A 21,982-nucleotide genomic window follows, 5' to 3' on the forward strand; every position below is an offset into this window, starting at 1 on the left:
CCAAGTCAGAGCAGTTTCCCCCACACTCTTGCTGATTCTGGTTAACAGCACACCCCCCCCTCCCAACCAAAGAAAGAAAGAAAAAAAACCCCAACGAAACAAAACAAAAAAATCAACCAAACAAAATCAAAGACCCCAAAACACCCCAAAAGTCAAACTAAACCAAAGAAAAAGTTGTTTCATTTCACACAAAACTTTTGTTCCATTATGTTCCTTCCATACAGATGTGCATTCTTCGTAAGCAGCACTGCTTAAAAGGACAAGCCATTGCTGAGACAGTGGGTTAAAAATAATTTCTAATCAGAAACAAAGTGGCTCCCTGGTCAGCAGGACCTGGGCATAACACAGTATTTTCATACACATTTCGTTTGCTTACTATATCAGAATTCCCACTGCTGTTAAAATCGTGCTTGATGGCTCTCTGTGGCCAGGCAGTTCTCATCTGTTCAGATTTGCCATCTTTGCTGAGTCGTGTTCGGTCAGAATTCCAAAGCTCAAAGCTTGAGGGTGGTAAGAAAGGTGGTATCACTGCTTTCAGCTTATCACTGGGCAGCCTGGTAAATGGAGCACTACTCCTCAGCTGAGAGAGGGAAACAAAGAAAAGGGGGGGAAAAAGATAGTTCTTAAGAAAGATTACTGGGAGCTGGTGATGAATTTTCAAAATTTTAAGTTAAGCAAAAAGATGAAAACACAAGCATTTTTAAACAGAAAGGAAATGAGACACAAAAGTACTACTTGAGGAGAAGTATAACACATAGTAACAGAGAGAAACCAATGAACATTGTGGCACCCCTCAGTATTACGACTATTCATTTGATACAACGAATATGGTTCATTAAGTGGCAAAAACTGTCTCTTCCTTTACTGGGCTAAAAATATTGCGCAAGTTAACTTTACCAAGAATGTTAAAAATCAATTTCCAAAGAAATAACAATGTAGTCCTCTCTGTATTTCCAGACAGGATACCTGGAAACAGTGAACAACTGTGTGTTCCTGCTGTATGTGTACTGAAGAATGAGACAAAACTACCACAACTGATTTTGCTCCCTGGAGTTCTGCCAGTCAGTCATATCAAAGGTTCTTTCAAAAGAACTCAAATTTCTTACAAAAGAACATAAAGATAATAACCAGCCAAATTTAATGACATCACCAGTGACTAAGCTGCAGGGAAATATAAAGTTACAACATAACAAAAGAAGAAAAAGCATAACACAAACACACATCCCAAACAAAATATTTTGTGGTTGTCTCTACTAGTAATTTCACACCTCCATTGTACCATGTTCCATCCATGTTTTCCTCACTTCATACTGCTTGTCAGCAACTAAGCAGCAGTTGCATCAATTTTACTTTTTCATTGCTTATCAAACAAAGGTATGGGTAATTCTTGAAAGAAGTCTGTACAGCTTCCATAACACACTACTTTTAGTACTTTCCAAAACTAAGTTCTTTCTGAGAACTACTGGTGGGTGTACCAAAGCCTGTCAGTTCCAGTCTACACTGTAAACAGGCTCTTTTTCTAGAGGTGACTTGGACAGGAGGCAAAAACTGTAAAAATTATGGGAGCTACATGACCCTCTGAAATACGCTGAAGATACCAAGAACACTGCAACATACCATGGTTGTCAATAATTCATCGTCCTTTCCTCCTTTCGCAGTGTTTGCACCTGAAAAATACATAAATTATGTTTTATTGTTTACATGCTTCTACTTTTGTTTCCAAGGATAGCTCATTGTTTTTAAACAATCAACAGCTTTACCCTCAGTAAGCACACAGAATGAACATTTCCAGTGACACTGTCACACACCTCAACTAAAGTTAAGCCAAGTCTAACTTTATGTCACAGACTGTGGGGGACTTTCATGGAGAGCTGTACAATTTCAGTAGATGTGCTTTACAAGTTGGGCTTTATCCATTTCTCTTTCTTCTCAGAATTATTTATTTATTTGTTTAAATAAATTGGCTTTCATTACATAAATTAGTTTATGGAAGATACTAATACTTTTCAGTGACCTGTCCAATTTAATGGTGTTTACTAAAGAACAGTAACATGGTTATATTAGCATTTTCCTGCTTAAATGATGCTGCACTCAGCATGATCAACAGTGAGTATAAACATCTTTCCTTCTACAGACTACAAATACATTATGTGTTCTTTCACTTATACTAAGCTAAAGCAGAACTAAACCAAGGAATCAGAAATAGTATCATCTTGAGTACCCCACAAGAGCTCACCACCAGCTTTGTTATTTGTGTTCCAAGCTGTAGCAGCATCAAGGTTTCCAGAGGTGTCCGTATCACTCTGTGAGGCTCCTTTTATAGTGGAATTTAATGATGGTTCGGGCTCATCCGGAAAAGGCGCAAACTGATTGGAAGGAAATCCATGGCGCAATGTCTGAGTCAACTTCAGCTTGCGGAATCGATTGGACATCCTGCTCCACCAGGACTAGATTGATAAGAAGACAAAACAATTCAGTTCCAACTAAAAGAAAAAAATGAGGAAACAAAATGTGTAATTAAGTAATCCTTCCAGCAGCGATAATTCTATCAAGGAATTTTTGAAATAAACTAAAAAGCAATGTTAAAGTGGTTTGCAGTTACCAACAGAATCCTTCGCCATGATTTGTATGTGTTATATTAATCTCTTCCCTTATTTTTCACCTGGCAAATATTTTAAAATGTTTTTCCACAGTATCTGGAAGGCCAAAGTAGATAGAAGTATTAGGGCAATTTGAATAGGGAATTTTTGCAGCTACATAGCAAATATTTAATTTTCCCACTAACTTCCAATTTCACCATCAGTTCTTACACTCTCTGGAATCAATGAGTGGCCTCTCTATTTTCTGCTTTTTACAGGTGTGCATACGAGCTTATCTGATCTGCATCAAAGCTTCTCCTCAAGATTTTCAAAATCAGTGGCGAACTGGAAGAGTTCTGATAGTATTCCTGTCAAACTAAAGATCCACAATCCATACAGTGCTGCTACACAGATAATTTAAACCAGACTGGAAAGACTATAAACTGAAAAAGAGCAAGGTAAGGAAATAGCAGCTGTGAAAACAACACAAACCTTAGGACTATGTAGCTATAACCTCCATCCATACAGATATCACACATGTGGAAACTGTTACACAAAAGGACTCCTTTGCTCAAAATACAATTCATTCAAATATTCACAGACTTGCACATTTTTGCAGGCAGACAGTGCAAGTTGCTTCAAGTCTTTTTTAAGACATTTCTCTAGACTATACTAAACCTATGCCATTTGCACTAAAAATTATGTGGCTTCTAGGTAAATCAGATTTTAAGTACCTTCTGATTATTTCTTAGTAAAGTTCTCCTTCCCTTTCTGGAACACTTTTTTATAAAAGTCATGGTAAAGTGACAACACTTCATCAAGGCAGCTTTAGGTGATAGCAAATCCAAGTAACAATCCCTTCTCTCAATACATATTTTGCTCCCTTCTTGGCATTAAATATTTTTCAACTACTCACTGATAAATGTCTTAGCAACTGTCTTATGGTAGAAGTAATATAAACTGTAAACTTATTCTCTGCATTGTAGCAGAAGCCCATTAAAACCATTTCAAATCTGCACAGAGCATTAGTAATGTATAGAGTTCTCACACTTCTGTATCTCTTTGGCATCACAACTAATAAAGATTTACATTACTTTCAGCAACAAGGATCTGATGAAAAAAAGGCATAAGAGACAAATAGTTCTGGGAAAGCAATAAAACCCACAGCTCAGCATTTATTCACCTTCCAAAAGGAACTGAAGTTCATCTAGTTTTAACACAGAGGACAATGAGCTCACAAAAGACAGTGCTTGCACTTCTTGGTTTTGGTCACTGAAGCCACCTTGCTTCTGTAAGAAAGATCACTTCTAACTGCCCATCATCTCTCTTACTACTCCTCACAGTGCTTCTGCTTCCTTAATACACGCTCACACCACAAACTACATCGCAATGGAGTAAGTACAGCCACTGTGTTACCAGACAAAAAACTACTGCTCTCTGGGAAGAAAGTAATGACACTGGAGAGGTTTTATCTTGTCTTCTGGTGTTCACAGTATGAAGATCTGATCTCTGGAGTTTTTAATTTGCTGTTGCAGGAGGTTGCAGCCTCTCCATATACCCCTACCACATCACACATGTACAGAAGCTGTAATAAAGGGCTTTAAATAGACTGAAGCAGTCAAGTAACAAAAATGCATTTCTGGTTAAAAATAAGGTCTATCAAAAGGGTGAAATCTAGTAGCAGTGGGAGAAGGCAACAGTATCAAAGAACTAGAAGAATGGTGTTGCCATTTCAGAAATACCATAGACATTTTTAACAACCTTAGGAATTAAAGAGTAAGGGGGATAACTGGAAATCTCTGCCCTCTAACAATTTTAACCTAAAATAGAAATTGAATGTGATAATTCACACTGCTCTAATACTGACATTGAGAGTGTAACTTGCTGAAGAAGAACAGGCAGAAAGAAAAAAGAGGAAATAAAATATTTGCATATGGAAAAGGAACAACTTTGGTTTTGAGGCTGTTGGGAAGAAAGAGTTAAAATCAAAGAGGAGGAGGGAAGGGTTTCTGCTCAAAGTGACCTTTCAGCTGGGAATGCTAAAAATGTAGGTGTGGAAAACTCCATTTATTATGCCTACTGTTGTTCACCCTCTGCCTGTTTGGAGAAGTAGAATTTCTGTGTAGAGGTAACACACTCTCACAGACATTCAGGAAGCCTTTTCTTACAGGATGAGCTAAGCCTACTGGAGCCTGGGTCCCTGTGTGTCTCTGGCACCCAGCCTTGTTGTTGAGGTAACAAATCTACTCCTTGCATTTTAGCTGTGGCTTGGTAGTTGCCTTGGTTACCCATGTGTGTTGACTCACACAGAGGCCATGAAATGGTGAAAAACAAAGCAGTTAATGGTTCTTGTTTGATAGAGGTGAAGAATGAGATCATGAATATCCACTACATTATCAGCAGGTAAAGGAACAAGGGTCCATATTGTGCATAAATTAAAAATAAAAGAAACACATCACAAAATAAAAAGTCTACTAGTTAAGGACAAAAGTGATCAGAGAGGTGAGACTGAAAAGTGCTTACTTTTTTTAAACTTTAAAAGCAGCCTACCTGTGATCAGGTATTTTAGTATGAATACCATTAACAGGAGGAAGGCAAGAATATATGTGCATTTGCTTAACAGAGTAAGAGTATTTAAGTGAGCTTATACAAATTAAAACCAGATAATATTGATTAAAATTACCCCAGATTAATTATAGGCAACATGACCTCTGAACAAATATTGATTATCTTTAGTAAAAGTTAAAGAGTATAGAAGAAGTTATAGACAGCAGCCAAAAGGCAAATATACAATCACTGAAAAAGGAAAATCTGAAAATTTACTGATCAAAATGCTTAACATGACAAGGCATAACTGAAAAAACTTCATATGTCATCACAGCTTGTAAGACACAGCCGGCATAGACTTGTTGAAAATAAATTCTACCAAATGAATCTCTTTTTGACAGAGTAACCAGTCAGGTGAGCATAAAGGAGGAAAATCTGTAATGCAGCTTGACTTTAATAAAGCTTTTATTGCTATTTCATGTAGCATTCATCAAACAATTGAGAAAAATATGATTCAAGTAAAATTAATAAAGGGAAAAGATCACAGCCAAAAAATGAGACAAATTGCGAATGATTTGAACTCAAATTGGGAGAACATACTTTGTGCAGTAGGTTTGGAAATGTTCACTAACAACTGCAACAATGAAACCACATGTTTTACACAGTCTACGGAAGACATCCATCTAGACAGTTTTAAGTTCTAAGCACCTTTAACACTCTGAATTTAAACACTGCCAAATTGACATTATTCAGTAGAGGTCAAGCTGGCATGCAAGAAGAAGAAATCAGGAGTACTAATATAGGAAAGGAAGTAAGTAGCAAAGCAGGTGCACAAAAGAAAAAAAATTCAGTCACAACATAGCAGAAACTAAGTATAGATGTACAGCATTACTGCTGCAGCTGCAAAAAAAGTGAATTTCACTGATAACAGGAAACACATCCATGACATAGTTTCTGTATGCTACTATGTGATACTGAGACCATAGTTAGAATCTCATCACTCATGTTAGAACCCTCATCTTGACAGATAACATATAAACTAGAAATTGTAAAAAGTTTAGGAAACAAAACCTACAAGCAAGGAAATTTGCACTGATCAATTTTGTTTAGACTAGAAAAAATAAGACTGAATATTTTAGTTCTCTAAGTATTTATACAGTTCTTATAAAAATGAAGGTGACCACTGGACAAGAATCAATCAACTTAATGGACAACATAAGAGATAGAGGTTAAATCAGGAGGAAAAAAATTCTGACCCCAAAAAACAACAAGTAGTGGAATTGGGTGCTGATGGAGACCATGGGATGAGGTGAAAGAAGCGGTGAACCAAATGTCTGTCAAAGACGTTCCTGGCATGTTTATTCAGTCTCCACGCATAAAGGCAAGTTAGGCTCATTAATTCCCTCTCGCTTTCACATTCCCATGATCCTGCAGACCCCACATTCAGACACTTGCACTGATCTAGACAGAAAAATGCTGTACTGGCAGAGTCGCCAGTATCTTTTGTTTACAGTTCCAGCTCACCACAGAGCAGTTGTCCACATGGAAACACTGCTGCTACAAAACCCAGGAGAGGTTCTTCCCTCCAGCCCTTTCTCCACATGCTGGCCCAAAGAGACATAACTGTTATGACATTGCCCTCCACCCAGAAAATCTGAAAGTGTAATTTTTACCCTCTTTGAGCTTTTGTATGAAGAGTAAGATATGCAACATACTCATGGTCAGACAAGCTGATTAATAGAGCATTAAGCAGTGATGGAAGAATGGACTATATTGGCTTCCAGATTATATTTATTTTAGAACTATACAGAACACAATTTCTGCTGAATAAGTACTTGATTATGACTAGTAAGTCCTGTAATATTTTGTAGTTCTGAGACTAAATACTCATACAATCCAGAATATTAAATTTGTGTCAACACTCATGCGTATATCCTTATCAATGAAAAATCTTTTTTATTTCATCTCACAATCTTTTATGACCCTAATTCAAGCCTTTGTGTCATAAAACTGCAATCCAGTCCACTGTTGATCTGTATTCCATAAAGCCAAAAGCTAATCTGAAAATTTCCCATCTAAATAAAATAGGTCCATCTAAATTGATAAGTTGTATCATATTGAATAATAGCATAATCATATAAAAACAACCACATGTTCCTTCATAGTTAAAACTGCAAAAACAGATTTGGGCAGAACTTTAAATGGTCTTTAAAATTCATGTCAAAAATAGCCTGGAAATTAACATGCGTGTTTTCAAGATCCTAGTAATATTTATACATAAAGGACGACAACAAGGACTCCAGGAAATTCTGAGGTACACCATAATTAAAGATTCTTCACCTAAATAAACTGATGCCTGGAAATAGGCAACAAGAACAGCAACGACAACAAAACTCTTTTTCCTACTCTTTTGCAAACAGACAGGGTAAGATGCAGTATCTTTAAGTGGCATACTCTTGTTCTAACTCCATGTTGTTTCCCACTGGACCACCACCAGTTTTGAGTTAAGGATACAGCATGCCAGAGGACATGTAAGTCTCAAGTGCACGCTCCTCCACTACTCTTCATATTAAAATCTCTACTATGATCTTTTTAATTTTCAGTGCCAATAGCCTGTTTCCATTTATGGCTATAAAGGAGCCTACCCTCTGTCCAAATTTAAAAGCAAGATGATAATGGAAATTGAGTTCCAAACTTATGAACATGGTACCTTCCGCTTAATCATGAGATCTATTTCTAGGCACTGAAATGATTCAATGCCAACTCTTCCCATTGCCTTGACATCTGACAAAAAGGAAGTTGGACACATGCTATGCTCCACAAACCAGAATGCACCATCAACAAGGAATTCAGACAACAAACCCAGTTACATATTAGATCCAAAATACTTCTTACCCATTACTTTCTCTGCTTACACATTACAGGAATTAATGAGTTTTTATCAAGAATGAATATATTTACCTTTAGGCCTCCCTTGTCATCTGGCAACATTGGGATGTTTAAGGATTGCCTACTTCTGGAACAAGGCAGAGATGATCTGTTGTTCGGTTTATTCTTGTCTTTATCCATGCATGCTGATGCCAATAACCTTACAAGCTCTGTGTCTAAAAGGAAGCAAATTAAGATAATGTTTGGTCTGTTTTGCTTTCCCAAATTACAACCAATACACCAACACTTTCCCTGTAAATCCCATATAAGTAGCAACTGATCTATCTCTCAAACACAAAGCAGATGAACCCCCAAACCTTCTTTCTTTCTTGACCTATTTTCCCATGCCTTCTCCCCACACTGTGGGCTGCAGTCTTATCACCTCTCTAAAGGTATTTATCAATATAAATAAGCATCCTATTCAGTTGGAATCAGTCACATGTGACCAAGTGAACTGCCTCCTCTCGCACTTTGTACAAGTTAAGAACAATATTGTGATGCTCCCTTTTCTCACCTGACACAGAAGAGAGTAGAGAAAAATAAATATTCTTTCTTCAAGCATAGGTTGCAGAAAAGAAGTTCGAAAGTAAATCCCAAAGAGAAAGAAGATGTTCAGCCTGGACAATGAAGGGACTGAAAAGAAGTGGTAAGAAAAAAGATGGACAAAAAAGAATTAAGAAATATAAAGTAAGAGGAAGAAAAAAAGAACAAGCACGACAGAAGACAGGGAAGAAAAAAAAAAATTCTGTAAATCTGCATTTTGTACAGCAGTCAGGGAGAATTTTCAGAAGGGCAGACAGAACTGACCGAGAGAGAAAGAAGTAACAAGACAAACTATTCTATCACAGAAGTTAGTTCTAAAATAATTCACTGTATTTATTGTCTAAAATGCTGTACTATTAGTGATCTACTTTTGACAAGGAAAAGAATCTGCTAGTAACCAAAACCACCACGTGTGTAAATTCAGAGACTTCATTAGCAGTAACGGGTTTTGGTTTCAGATAAATCAATTCAAGTACCAAGGATGGTTAACAATATCAAATAATGTATGCTAAACAAACTACAACAAAAACTAAATGTGTTTCATTCAAGCCTCCCCAAAACACACTACCTTGTTCCACAGCACTTCCATACAAACAACCTGAACCCTGAGGTGTGATTTATTCTCAGCCTTTACAGAACTAGTGAGAGGTTCAGCTAGGAGTTCCCTAGTTTTGTTCTGACTGCACTCTTTATCCTGTCCCTTTGTTGCTCTTTACCAAGGGGCAATTTCTAGCTCCAGCTCACAGCTCTGTGCTAATGACACCACAGAATACAAGTGCCCCCACAATCAAATGCCATTCAGCTGGCTCTGGTGACACAAACAGCACAGTTTTCAGAAACAAAGGCAAGAGGAATACACAAAATCTGTTATTCCATAAACGTATGCATTCATCTAACCAATTAACTCAAACCCCACCATTTTCACACATTGTCCTTTCTTGGTCCAGTCCAGCCTGGACAGCAGAGGATACTTCCCAGCAACTGCAATGTATTTTCTAGATTGGAAAGAATGTATATTTGTTTATGTTGTACATTTCTCCAGAGTATTTTGAAATACCATACCTGGATCATTCAGCAGCATTATCAGGTCAAAAGCTGTGTATCCATTTCTTGCACGACGGTTAACATCAGCTCCTTGATTTAACAAATACTTTACAACATTTTTGTTTCTTTAAGGGAAGGAAAAAAGGCATTGATCATGTTAAAGGACAAGTAAGTGAAGAAAGAAGCCCCCAATACTCCATTTTCAACCTTTTGTAACATTGCTCCTCGATTAGAGATCAGTTTTACACATTCTACAGCTAACCTAGTGTAAAATTTGTTCACAAGCTCTTCAGAAGCTCCCACAAGTCCTTTGTCAGTCACTGTTTACTCACTACGAAGTACATTAATCAACATGCAGAAAGTCAGCCTTAAAAGCCTAATTTGAATAATCAGTTTCTTAAGCTGATCCTGTGGAAGTGACTGCAATATGTTGCTATACACCTTCCCAATGAAAGCCATTAATGCCTAGGGCAGTAAAGCAGATGCAACGACAAAGGTCAGTTCAATAGTCATCAGATGTCATCACTAATACTTCAATGTAATGTCATTCTCACAACTCACACATTAAGAAATTGCATACAGAAACGCCAAATTGACTGAAGATAATTTATAAACTTCCAACAGTACTTCACTTAATTACAGCTATAAATTATATAATTGAGAAGGCACATTATCACTTCCTTGAGGCATTTAAAATGCAAAAACAATCAGCATTAAATGTCAACCAACACAAACACCTTCTAACAAAAGCTCCTCAAAGCTAGCTGCATAAAAGACACTCATCATCCCATTCCAGTTAGCCCCCCTCCCCTCTGATACACCTGAGTAAGTAAGCAGGACTTGCCTTGTGATTTAAAAACAATACTTGATTCAGCCTATGAAATAACTGAACAAACAACAAAGCTAGGGAACATATATTAAATACAAAACTCTCGAGCAGCAACTGGTCTTGTATAAAAACAAACTCTGACATGCATCAGCAACACAGAGGAAAAACATTCTCAAGCACCCACAGGTAACTACGAATTCTGATAATGAAGCTGACAAATGGATCTCAACATCTCCACTTCAGAGCACCACTTCTTATCATACAGATGACATTTTCATTCCTGAATTTACTCCACACAAAATCAGCCTAAAATGGAGGAGGATTGTTACTCCTCTCTTTTAAAAAAATTCTGCTTATCATCACCACAGCTCCTCTGCATACTTCCTATTTTCTCTTCTTTAAAACTATCGTCCCTCCATCCTATTTTCCAGTACTATACCTTGAAGACACATAGAGACACAATTTTTAGTGCCTCTGGCTCACAGAGATCTTGTGTGCTCCCTCCTTCAAGCCCAAGACCCTTTACACTATCGGTGGTCCTGAGGAAGGGTTAGCTGAGGCTCTGTGGAGGCTAAAGATTTACAGATTTTATGAAAATTTGCAACTCTCCATGATAAGAAAAAGGCTCAGATGCAAAGTATAGAGTTACAAGGGTAAGTATTTATTTATGCACATGAGGTGTTCCAGCCACATTGGGGCACTCTGAATGTGGCTTTACACACAGGGCTCTTGTACACTTCAAGTGTATTACTAACACTGGTACTACGGTTGCTCATCACAGTAAAACTTAGCACAGCAACTGTACTTCTGCAGCATTCTTGCTGCTCATCTATTGATCCAGATCTCCCTGGAGTCAGTCCTGCTGTCATTACTTACCTATGACACCAGACAACACTGAGAGGGTTTCATAGATGGCTGCGACGCTGGCATTATCTTGCATGACTAGGGTATCTTTTATCCTTCATGGATAGTTTTGTTTCCAAGAGATCACGCCCTTATTTCCAGGGCTGGGATGTCCTCCTGGTCTTTTCACTCAGCTGGTGTCCTTTAGTTAGCTTTACTTAAGCATGAACAATACCAAAGACCCCTAAAATTCCACTACCTCAAACATTAAGCATATTAACAAAATTAATTAACCAAGTTTCATACTGTGAAGACTGACTGATATATTAGGGAAGGGAATTTTCATACCCCAGTCCTCCATTAAACTGAACAGATGCAGGACTCAGCTTTGTGTGTGCTTCCACAGACAAGAGAAGTACCTGAGTACCAGCAAGGGGACATGCCAGCAGCCCTGCACACCACTTTGTGCTGGCTGCTTCTATTCCAGCTGGTGCTGGGTGACTGCAGCTAAGTGAAACAGCTGCACCAGAAAAACTGATCTTTGCGCACTTCTGTGGAATGTCTGTCACTACTACCACCAATAAAGGTCCCAAGAACTACTTCAGCAAAGTTTCACAAGGCAATGACAACTTGACCTCCTATTTTTCCTCTTTGTTGCACTTGCACAGTCCAATGAGATCTGCTGACTAAAAATGAAAGCTGGAGCAGAATACCTGCATTTATACAATGACTGCATTACCAGGCAGTGAAGTGAACCTTCACCTTGCTGAGGCCTCATCTACAACAACGGAGAAAAGTTCACCTTCCTAAACTGAATATCCTGTATTCAGACAGGGTTAAGTATACGACAGATATCACATGTGAAGTACCAGCCAGGCCAGTTTCTGGGGTCTGACTCCTAAGCATCTACTTACATTTATGAAGGAGCTTTACAGAAAATGACAATTATTTCGGTTGCATTTCCAAAAACTCCATGAAAACTAAAGGCTGAATAGAAGAACACAGGAATGGTTTTAAGACTGGAAAATAGGGCACATGGAAGGGTGATTGTCTTGAAGTTTCATAACTTCATGTAGGCTTACAACTCTGATAGGAGGGGTGATAGTATCTCTCGCTATACTGAAAAACATCAAAGCATGGAAGATGAAATCTGCACCAAGGCTCCTGGGGACTGCCTGTTGCACTATGTTCCCAGTATTTATTGAGCTTGCTTCAGGTTCCCAAATGCTCCACTCATTCTAAAGTCCAAACATCCCAGAATCACAGAATAAGCTGAATTAGAAGGGATCCACAAGGATCATTGAATCCAACTCCTGGCCCTGCACAGCACCTTCCCCAAGAGTCACAGTATGTCCCTGAGTGCTTTGTTCCAACACTCCTTGAACTCCGTCAGGCTTGGTGCTGTGACCACTTCCCTGGGGAGCCTGTTCCAGGGCCCAAACACCTGCTGGGTGAAGAACCTTTTTCTAATATCCAACCTAAACCTCCACAGATACAGCTTCAGGCCATTCCCTCGGGTCCTGTCACTGGTCACCATAGAGAAGAGATCAGTGCCTACCCCTCCTCTTCACCTTATGAGAAAGTTGTAGACTGCAATGAGGTCTCCCCTCAGTCTCCACCAGGCTGAACAGGCCAAGTGACCTCAGCCACTCCTCACATAGCTTCCCCTCAAGGGCCTCCACCATCTTTGTTGCCCTCCTTTGGACATTCTCTAATTAATAGTTTAATGTCTTTCTTACACTGTGGTGATCAAAATGTGATTCACATCTGCTCCAAAAATCTGAGGCCAGTGCAAGAGTCACGAAAAACTGAGGTCACAAGTCTCTTAGTTTCTTGTAAGACCTCTCTGCTTCTAGAGTCAGTATCGAAAAGGGGTTTTTCTATTGGGGTGTAAGAAAAATTGAACTGCTTTACTGCTAGATACAAAGAGAGCACATATCTTACCCATGGTACGTGGCCTGCATTAGAGCTGTCCAGCCATGAACATTATCTTGCTTATCAATATCAGCCTTTTTCTCAACAAGGAGCTGAACAAGGGGCAGCTGTCCAGTTACAGCCACAATCATTAAAGGAGATGCACCGTCAGCATTGGTAATATTAACCTGACTTGGATCTTCATCAACAATCTCTTTAACCAGCTGAAAGTCTCCTGCAAAACAGTAATAAAACATAACATAAATGAGCAACAGAGAACTGCTTAGCCACTGAATTACTGTGTATTTTGATTTGCTGATGCTGGTCTGCATTTAGTGGAACTAAAACAGAAAAAAATAAAGTACTAGAGCAACCATAACACTAAAGTTAAGTACCTGTATTGATATTTCCTCTTTTAGTTAATTAGTACATCTTTCCAGCCTACATAAAATTGCATTAGGGTTAGGGTTATTTTCCTCATTTTCTCTACCTATACACTTAAGGTGCAATCCCATTACAAGAATTATTTTCTGAAATGAATGACTAAGGAAGGCTCTATGAACTGCAGTGCATCCTGCCTGTGAAGACACAAATAGGAAATATTTCTATTAAATTGCCGTAAGATGATGTCGTGCAAGGAATATTGATGATGCTGAGGCACCATGATTTGTCCTTCAAAGATCCCTGTTCCATTTCAACAGGCTGAAATCACAGAATCAACAATTTTAGAATCAAAGTAGGTGGGTACAAAGGCACTCTAAGAGGTGGTAGAGGCCATCCCTTGCCTTAAGCAGGTAGAACAACGCCCTGTCTCACACTGACCCACAAGTTCCTCTTACAAAGATAGTTCATTGATTCTAAAAACCTTTACTGATGGAATTCCACAACCTCCCAAGGAGTCGGTCTACTTCAGTGCTCAACTTTCTTATATTCAGAATGACTTTTTCTTCTGCCTCCAGTATTTGAACTACACCTCCAATACAAAACTTCCCTACTCCTTGCTCAAGAGTAAATCATCATTAGTCATCTTTCCAGCTCTTTAAAAGTTAATCTAATTTTCACCTTTCCACATCAAAGAGCTGGAAGTCACTTGAGTTCTTGTCTAGATTAGGAGAAGCAGTATGAAATGTGTTACTGAATATTATTTGAACAAAGTTGTGGGTTTTTTTCTAAATCTTCAAGTAGGACTGATTTTAAAAAATATACGAAGTAGTCAGGATTACCTCAAACAGAGGGCTTAAACTCACCCACCTCCTGTATTTTTTTTGATGTCCTATGGTAGGCAAAAGCAGGGAAGAAGATAAAAGAAAAAAAGATCTCTGTGTGTACCATCACAGGAACATGGACAAGAACAAGCAAATCATCAACTGCTATGCAAAGGGAAAAATTCTCACCTTTAAAAAAAACCTTCAGATGGTAAACTGCTTCATGGCAGCTGGAAAGTCAGCCAGAATTCCAGACAAACCCTGCAGGCACTTGAATGCACTCACTGAAACTCACACCCACCAACGCCACTCAGCTAATTTCTTGGATCAGGAACGACAGAAAAGCACAGAACTACTTTTTGTATCTTCCAATTTGGTAAAAGACAGCAGGTGGCTTTTTTAACACAGACCGAGAGCACAGACTTTGTTAAACAGAAACCCTGGAACCTACAGAGACTCCAGAATTTACTTTGAATCCTGGACACTTCTTAACCTAGGGAGTTACTTTTTTAACAGTGCTGCCATCCATAGCCAAGTAAAGAAGTCCAAACCCAGTGTGCTGACCAGTATTCATTTGGCCCCTCCCATGATACTTCTTCTGACCCAGCATTAACATTTGGTAATCTCAAAAATCTGAGGGATACAAGAAGGGCACATGATCACTCCAAAAATCTAACAGACCTGAGGCTTTCCCAGGAAGACATTTTGGTAGATCACATGTGAAGAGTGGGAACAGAAAAATCGTGTTTCCCATGCTAGCAAACAGACATGCTCTGAAGTTAGAAAAACTAGATAGGGTAGAAGAATCATGGCAGTATGTGGGGTATGCCCAGCCACTGCCCTGGAGGGACATCTGCTGAGATAAGGAGATTGCTCAATCTCCCAGCAGGACCCCCTCTGGGAAAGCAGCTACTTTCAGTCACGGCGAGAAGAAGACAGACCCAGAATCCTCTGGGAGACCCTATGCCGATCCTTTGTAGCCCACTGGCCTTTACCCTCTGACACCCACCCCCTGTATCCCTATAAAGCTAGCTCCCTGCCCCTGCCCAACAATAAAGCTCCTTCCGTGCGGAACAGCTATCCGGGCCTCTCGTCTCTCTCCCTGGTCTGGCCTGGGGGCTGCCCTGAAGAGCTGAGCTGGAATCACAAGCTGATATCACTAAAGAGCTGACAGCTTCTGCACGGGCCCTCCAGCTGGCAGCTGAGGGAAGACACCGGGCCTCGGGAAGGCGACTCCTTTTGGGACCATCTCTCCGGACCGGTCACAGCTTCCTCGGTCAGAGCTACTGACCCCTCACCAGCTGCCATAGCAGTACTTACCCAGTTTCAAAGCATGAAAGACATCAGGTTGACTCTTTTCTGTATCTGAAAGAAATACAAACATTTCTACTAGCAATCAAAAAAAAGCCCAATAATTTCTAGTAAAATTTGTATAGGAAAAACTATTAAAAACTTAAAGTACTATAAAACATATGTTTAGATATATATTTAGTAAGAACAAAGAAAGTATTGACAACTTCTTTATTACCTTTGGGAAGAATGACTCACCTGTATGGTTCTCTGTGCAAAGCTAGAAACTACAATAAGGCACCAGCACAGGCTTTTCAATTTCCATTCTCCATCAGGAAATTGTACTTGGAAACTCTTTTGTTTCCTGCCTGGAAGTCTAAATACCCACTAAAGAACCACAGTACAGATTCTGTGGTCTGGTAAAACCCTCAGTATAACAGTGAACACTCAAATAGCATGGGATCATTTTGAAAGGTGACACTAAAGGAGTTTTACAAGCTGCTCCAGTTTTATTTCCTCTCGAGTATTTCCAGGTTAATTTGCAAAGGTCACAAAAATAATAGTGTCAATTTAACTACAGCTTGCTACTTGTGAATTAATATCCTTCAGCTCCCAGATAACCATCCATAGTAAGAACTGTAATTATTACAGATGGTAATATTTTGACTGAATAATCTTTTTTTGATGTGGCTTAACAGTGCTTTGAAACTTCTGACACTATATAAGATGAGAAAAAATAGTGATGTATTTTTCACCTTCCACTGAGGCCAGAAAAATGTATCGTCCTCTATCTTCCAAATTATTATGGACACTACAGAATCAATGGGGTAACAAGATTTTATGGAAAACAAGGAGACACTGAGAGATTTCGTGAGCCCAATTCTGTCATTTTTATGAAATACAGAAAAGGTTCATGTTCACAGCTTGACTCCAAAGGAAGTCATCTTAATATGCTGAACAAAACCAATTGCTGAAAAGCCCAAAATACTCCAAGAAACTCTTATTTTAAGACCAGGAAAGAGAGTGATGGGTCCTACATTTTCTCCTGATTCAGAAACTGCTCTTACAGAAGGAACTGTGTGTATGAGGTCACCACTGGAAAACAGATTTCAAAAGACTAGTTTAGGAAAGGACCAGGCTCCATACTTGCCATGTGAAAACCCTGGAAGAGAGGCAGCTTCAGGGAGCAGGAGACCATGAGAAGATGCCAGAAGGAAAGATTGCCATCTGGGAAAACCTAAGTAAGGACAGGGACAGAAGGCAGGCAACACCCAAGCCATTCCAGGCAGTTCTGAATCTGCTACTGAGAACAGCCCTGAGAAGAGTAGCTGCTTTCTCCTGGGAGGCAGTCTGCCCTATCTATGGCAATGGATCAGAAGAAAAGTTCTTTTTTTTCCTGTCTCCATATGACAGAAATGATCTTTCTTCTTTACAGGATATTCAAGACTCCAGCACTAGGAGAAGGCTGAACTATGGTCAAAAACCAATGCAAAAATTTGTGTGGAAGAGAAACATTTTTACTCCCCTCCCTGCCCAAATGAGTTACTACCCTCCTGCTGACGGAAATTCCCCCTCAGCACAGGTGACAAACATTAATCTGCTTTAAAGCAAGTCCAGTATCCTCACTTAAACAGAGTCCTTCAATACTTTAAGTCGTATGACCACAGAAGGTTTTGAAGACTCATGAGGCCAACTCAGCCTGCACGTACATCCTGTACATGTAAACACGTGGGCACTAGTGAATTCCACGGATCTCTGGTTCTGTCTACTGTAACTAACTTATGTCTGTCCTCAAGAGACTGGTCATGGGCAAACATCTACAGTGAATCGGCTCTGCCTGGCAGCGTGGCTGTATGAAAGCTCAGGAGTTCCAACTTAACCTGTAAGTCAATATCTGAGTTAACACCTTCTCTACAGCAGAAACAGATGCCTGATTTTTGTTCTTACATCTTCAAGTACAAGGGAAGCTTGACCTGCAGAAATGACACCAAATATAGACAACAAGTTCAGGGATTGTGGACATGTCCACATGGCAGTACAATACAGACATAAATAGGTAAGATTTAAGGAAGTCTATATGGGTATCACAAGTGGCATAGAGTCTAAAGTGGACTATCCTACCGTGCAGACTTTCTGCCACCATGGCTGGATGGGTGGTAGCACCTGCAAAAGGATCTTTCTAGAGCTAGCCACATGCTTATATTTTATAGTAAGCAGTCCAAAGCTGGAAAATTCAGATGCAGCTCTTCCAAACCCTCTTGTTAAGTACTTCCCACTGCTGGTTTGCATAAATTTCTTGAAAAGTGTCCCCAAAACAGCCACATAAAGACAGGAATCTTATCCTGCTAACATGGAAAAAATCTGCCGAAGTTGGGCACTTGTACCTCAGCTGAAGTAGGTGTACTTACTCCAACATTTTTAAAATCCAGCTGCAAATTACAAAGAACATCATGTACATACAAAATAAGCTCCTCAATTTCTAAATACACAATCAGAACTGCAACATTCCATACCTGCCTGAGGTCTGATCGTTGTGAGAGATTCCAAATAGTCCTTCATGTCTTTGTGTTTGAAGCCAACAGAGATGTCAAAAGGTGTTTTATGTAGTACATTCAAGTGATCAGGATTGGCACCTTTCTCCACGAGCTGCTGTGCCAAGCTCACCTTTCCACTAACGGCTGCCAGCATTAAAGGACTCCAGCCCATTGTCTTTACAGTGTAGTTACAATCAGCTCCCCAGTCCAATAGCAGATGTACCACTGCCTCATGTCCATGCTGAGCAGCTGCCATCAGTGGAGTGATATCAGGAAGGTCGTCTCTGCTGCTGTGAAGTACATTTGTGCTAAAATGGTCATAATTGTCCACAAAAGCTCCGGATTCCAGCAACAATTTCACCATGCTGACGTGGCCACCTCTGGAGGCCATTGTGAGGACACTGGCTCCTAACTTGTTCTGTGCATTGAGATCAGCACCATTCTCCAGCAAGATGTGGGCCACGCTTAGATGTCCAAACCTTGGGAGAAAGAGAGTAGAGGAGATTTAACACCTTGGATTGCAAAAACCAACATACCCTGAACCCAGAAAACTTTGTTACCAAATTGGTGTATTGAGTAATATATACACTATGAGGGATCATACACACATCACTGAATGTGACAATGGCACCTTGCTGGAGGAGAGCAATCATCAGCTGAGGACTGTAAATTAAACCATTCCACATGTACCAGTGACCATGCTCATAAAGCAGGCACCTATTGCAGAGGATGGTCTGACCAAAGCATTAAAATGCCCACCGCATTTTCTGCTTCATGGCACCAACTCATAACTTCCAGGAAACAGAGAGTCACTTACATCCTCTTATTTCCAGAGCTGTATCACGTTGAAGGATCAAAGCCAGCTTGTTTCCAGGGATCTTAATTAAGTACCCTCATTACTACTGAACAGAAATAAAAACTGCAAAGAGTCAGTGCTAACTAAGGGGAAAAAAAGACCATTTTATGAACTGGATAGTCAGTCTTTTATTTGCATTATCCCTTGTTTTCTAGTTGTGAACCACCAATGTACTCCCACAATGGAAGAAGACTCCATGAATACAGACACGTGCCCATGAAGCTCAGAGAACATGGTGAGTGGCCACCACTTTTGTAAAGTTAGCTGAACTTCCCTCAACACCAAGGGGACCAGAGGCAATCTTTAAGAGAAATGGCTCTACCAGCAGAGTGCGACAATTGGCCACATGAACGGCCTCCCCTAAAACAATCAATAGAAAGCATTCTGCTCCTCAGTCAGACAGACCAGCACGGGGGAAGTGTCTACACAGTTCAGCCCAACACCAAGCACCAAAACTGAGCAACCAGAAGAATTACTTTCAAGAAACCAAGGTGCTTCAGTTGGCTTACAGCCACATATTCCTTCCTGATAACTGGGGATACCCAGTGTGTAAGCTGACACAAGCAGGCAGACAGAACAACCACAAACTCACTCGGCTAGAATGCAAAGAGTCAATTTATCTGTTACCTCATGAACCTGGGGATGCCCAAAGAAACACACAGGCAGAGACACACAAGTGGAGAAGCATGCATCATTACCAGTTCATGCTAAAGAATCACTGGCCTGCAGTTCACACAGGCTTATCAAGAATTATTCCTGGCTACAAGGTCAGTTGAGTGATTTACAATTCTCCTTGACAGTCTTGTGGTTTTTTACCCATTCCTTCCAACACCCAGCACTGTGATGACGAGCATACAGCAACTGGCAATGGGTGTGCCATGGTATCTTGTGATTCGACTTTGTTGCAGTTGCTATGTCAGGCTTGTGCTATCATTTTGGGAGACTGCTGCATTACTAGGCCAAATTAAAACCCTGTGTAACATCAAATACCTTCCAATAAGGAAACTCGGCACTAAACCCTCCTTGTGTGGAATATCTACGAGAACTTGGTCAGAGTACTGAACTCTGACACCAGTTTTACCAGCAACCCAGTTTTGGTATCTCTTGACTATCAGAGGCGCTGGTAGTTTGTCAGTAAGCAAAAGACAATCGTGCAAACCAGTTATCTGTGAGAAAATGGAAACCCTTTACTGTTCCCAGCTGAAGAACCCCACATTTTGATAAATGTAATAGCTTGTCAAGACGTGTGCCTCGTGCTCTCGCTGCGGGCATCATGCACTACTATACGCTTGGGCACACTGCGCTTAGCACAACCCAACTTTGACACTGAAAGCAGCCTTTGTACACTACAGCAAAGCAAACGTTAGTCAAAGAAACCCCAAAGAATGCTACTAACCACTTAGAGCAAACATGAGCCCCAGAGTCCCTAGTTTCCTTCCAGAAACTACACAGTTGCAGGAGGAAGCCTCTGGGGTCTGTCTACTCCCTAGGCCTACCCTGGTAGCCCTCACTGCATCACCTCAGTAGAGCCTGCAACCCCTGCACATGGTTAATTTTATGCATATATGCTACCTCCTGTCCAATTTCAATAGGGCTAATCGCAGCCAGAAAATTAAACATCTATGTAAGTCTGAAGCCTACCTTTGATCAAACACTGTATTTCCTTTCTAGTTATCCATTAAAAAGAAAAGAGGAACATGCTCTTCTACTTTATGCTTTCTCCACAGATTTCAACAATACATACAGTACTTTGCAAATGTCAGCCAGTGATTCTTGAAATCAGTGAGAGAGTTATAGTCATCTGACGTTATTGTTTTTAGGGAATGAGCATATGGTTTTCATTAAGGAGGAAAAAAAAAAATCTAAGACTGTTTCTGCAACTTATTTTCTTTTTTTTTTTAAACCTTCATAAAATAACAAAATTGTTGAACCTTGTCTTCCTTGTTCTTACTGGGAAACCAGCTGTATGACTCATTCTTTGGGAACTTTCTATGGCCATTAGTTGAAAAGAGAAATGTTGACTTTGAAACAGAGTCTTTTCTTCCAAGTATTTTAATGCTATGAAATTTTAAAAAAGAGACCAAAACAAAAAAAAACATTTCTTCTCTCAATTAAGCATTCAGTTATTATAGAACAGCAATGCCCTCCAACCCTGCAAAACACACCTATGAGCCCAAGGTGTGCTTATAGGAATAAAGACAAGCACCAACTCCAGTATTAGCAACACGGGAACCTCCCACAGCCCAGCAGTGGGTCGTGCAAAGCACAGTATCACTGACCCAGAAAATAACCCAGTTTTGTCATTAAAAACCCTCAGCAATGATTTTCCACATCCTCCAGCAAGCCACCTAAGAAAACATGGGAAAGCCAAGTGAAATTAACTGTTTCTGTTCGCTTCAGTACGCTTTACATCAGATGTGAGTTTTCAACAAGTAGGTAAGACACGTATATACGAAAAAAACAAAACCAAAAACCCATGGAAAATTAAGTAAGGCTACGTACGTATACCTGGTGTTACAGAGGGGAGCAATGTTTCGCGTTCACATTATCTCCAATTTTGCACTGGCTTAACCAAGAAGTAGAGTGCACTGCTTCAAACGCCACATTCCTACTACGAAAAGATAATTCCTAATGCCCCTAATGCATAACACTTAGCCAACTCTACACTCGGCAGCCCCTTGTCACCCACCCCCAGGGACGGGAACAGGTGACCACTCGGATCCCCTCAGGACAGCTCCGGGATCCACCGGCAACGACCGACCGCGGCCTTCAACATGGCGCCAGCCCTCTCTCCCGCGCTGATTCCCCTGGAGCTCCCCGGCGCTCCCGGGCGCCCTCCCTCGGTCCGGGGACCGCGGTTCGGAGGGCGA

At 40.2% G+C, this 21,982-nt stretch overlaps 1 protein-coding gene across 1 annotated transcript in view; it reads right to left on the reverse strand.

Annotated features, from left to right (window-relative positions):
* Positions 1-21,982, reverse strand: part of ANKS6 (ankyrin repeat and sterile alpha motif domain containing 6) — a 48,623-nt gene that overhangs the window by 25,861 nt on the left and 780 nt on the right. Inside the window, exons 2-10 of the mRNA XM_017739080.1 lie at positions 21,802-21,883; positions 18,236-18,735; positions 15,753-15,797; positions 13,258-13,462; positions 9,660-9,766; positions 8,088-8,230; positions 2,237-2,447; positions 1,618-1,667; positions 377-580 (exon numbers count right to left, since the gene is read on the reverse strand). Of these exons, the coding sequence (XP_017594569.1) occupies positions 377-580; positions 1,618-1,667; positions 2,237-2,447; positions 8,088-8,230; positions 9,660-9,766; positions 13,258-13,462; positions 15,753-15,797; positions 18,236-18,735; positions 21,802-21,883 (1,547 nt within the window). The remainder of the gene's footprint in view (positions 1-376; positions 581-1,617; positions 1,668-2,236; positions 2,448-8,087; positions 8,231-9,659; positions 9,767-13,257; positions 13,463-15,752; positions 15,798-18,235; positions 18,736-21,801; positions 21,884-21,982) is intronic.

Source organism: Corvus brachyrhynchos, unplaced genomic scaffold (assembly GCF_000691975.1).
Source record: "Corvus brachyrhynchos isolate BGI_N302 unplaced genomic scaffold, ASM69197v1 scaffold7, whole genome shotgun sequence".
Lineage (NCBI taxonomy): Eukaryota > Metazoa > Chordata > Aves > Passeriformes > Corvidae > Corvus > Corvus brachyrhynchos.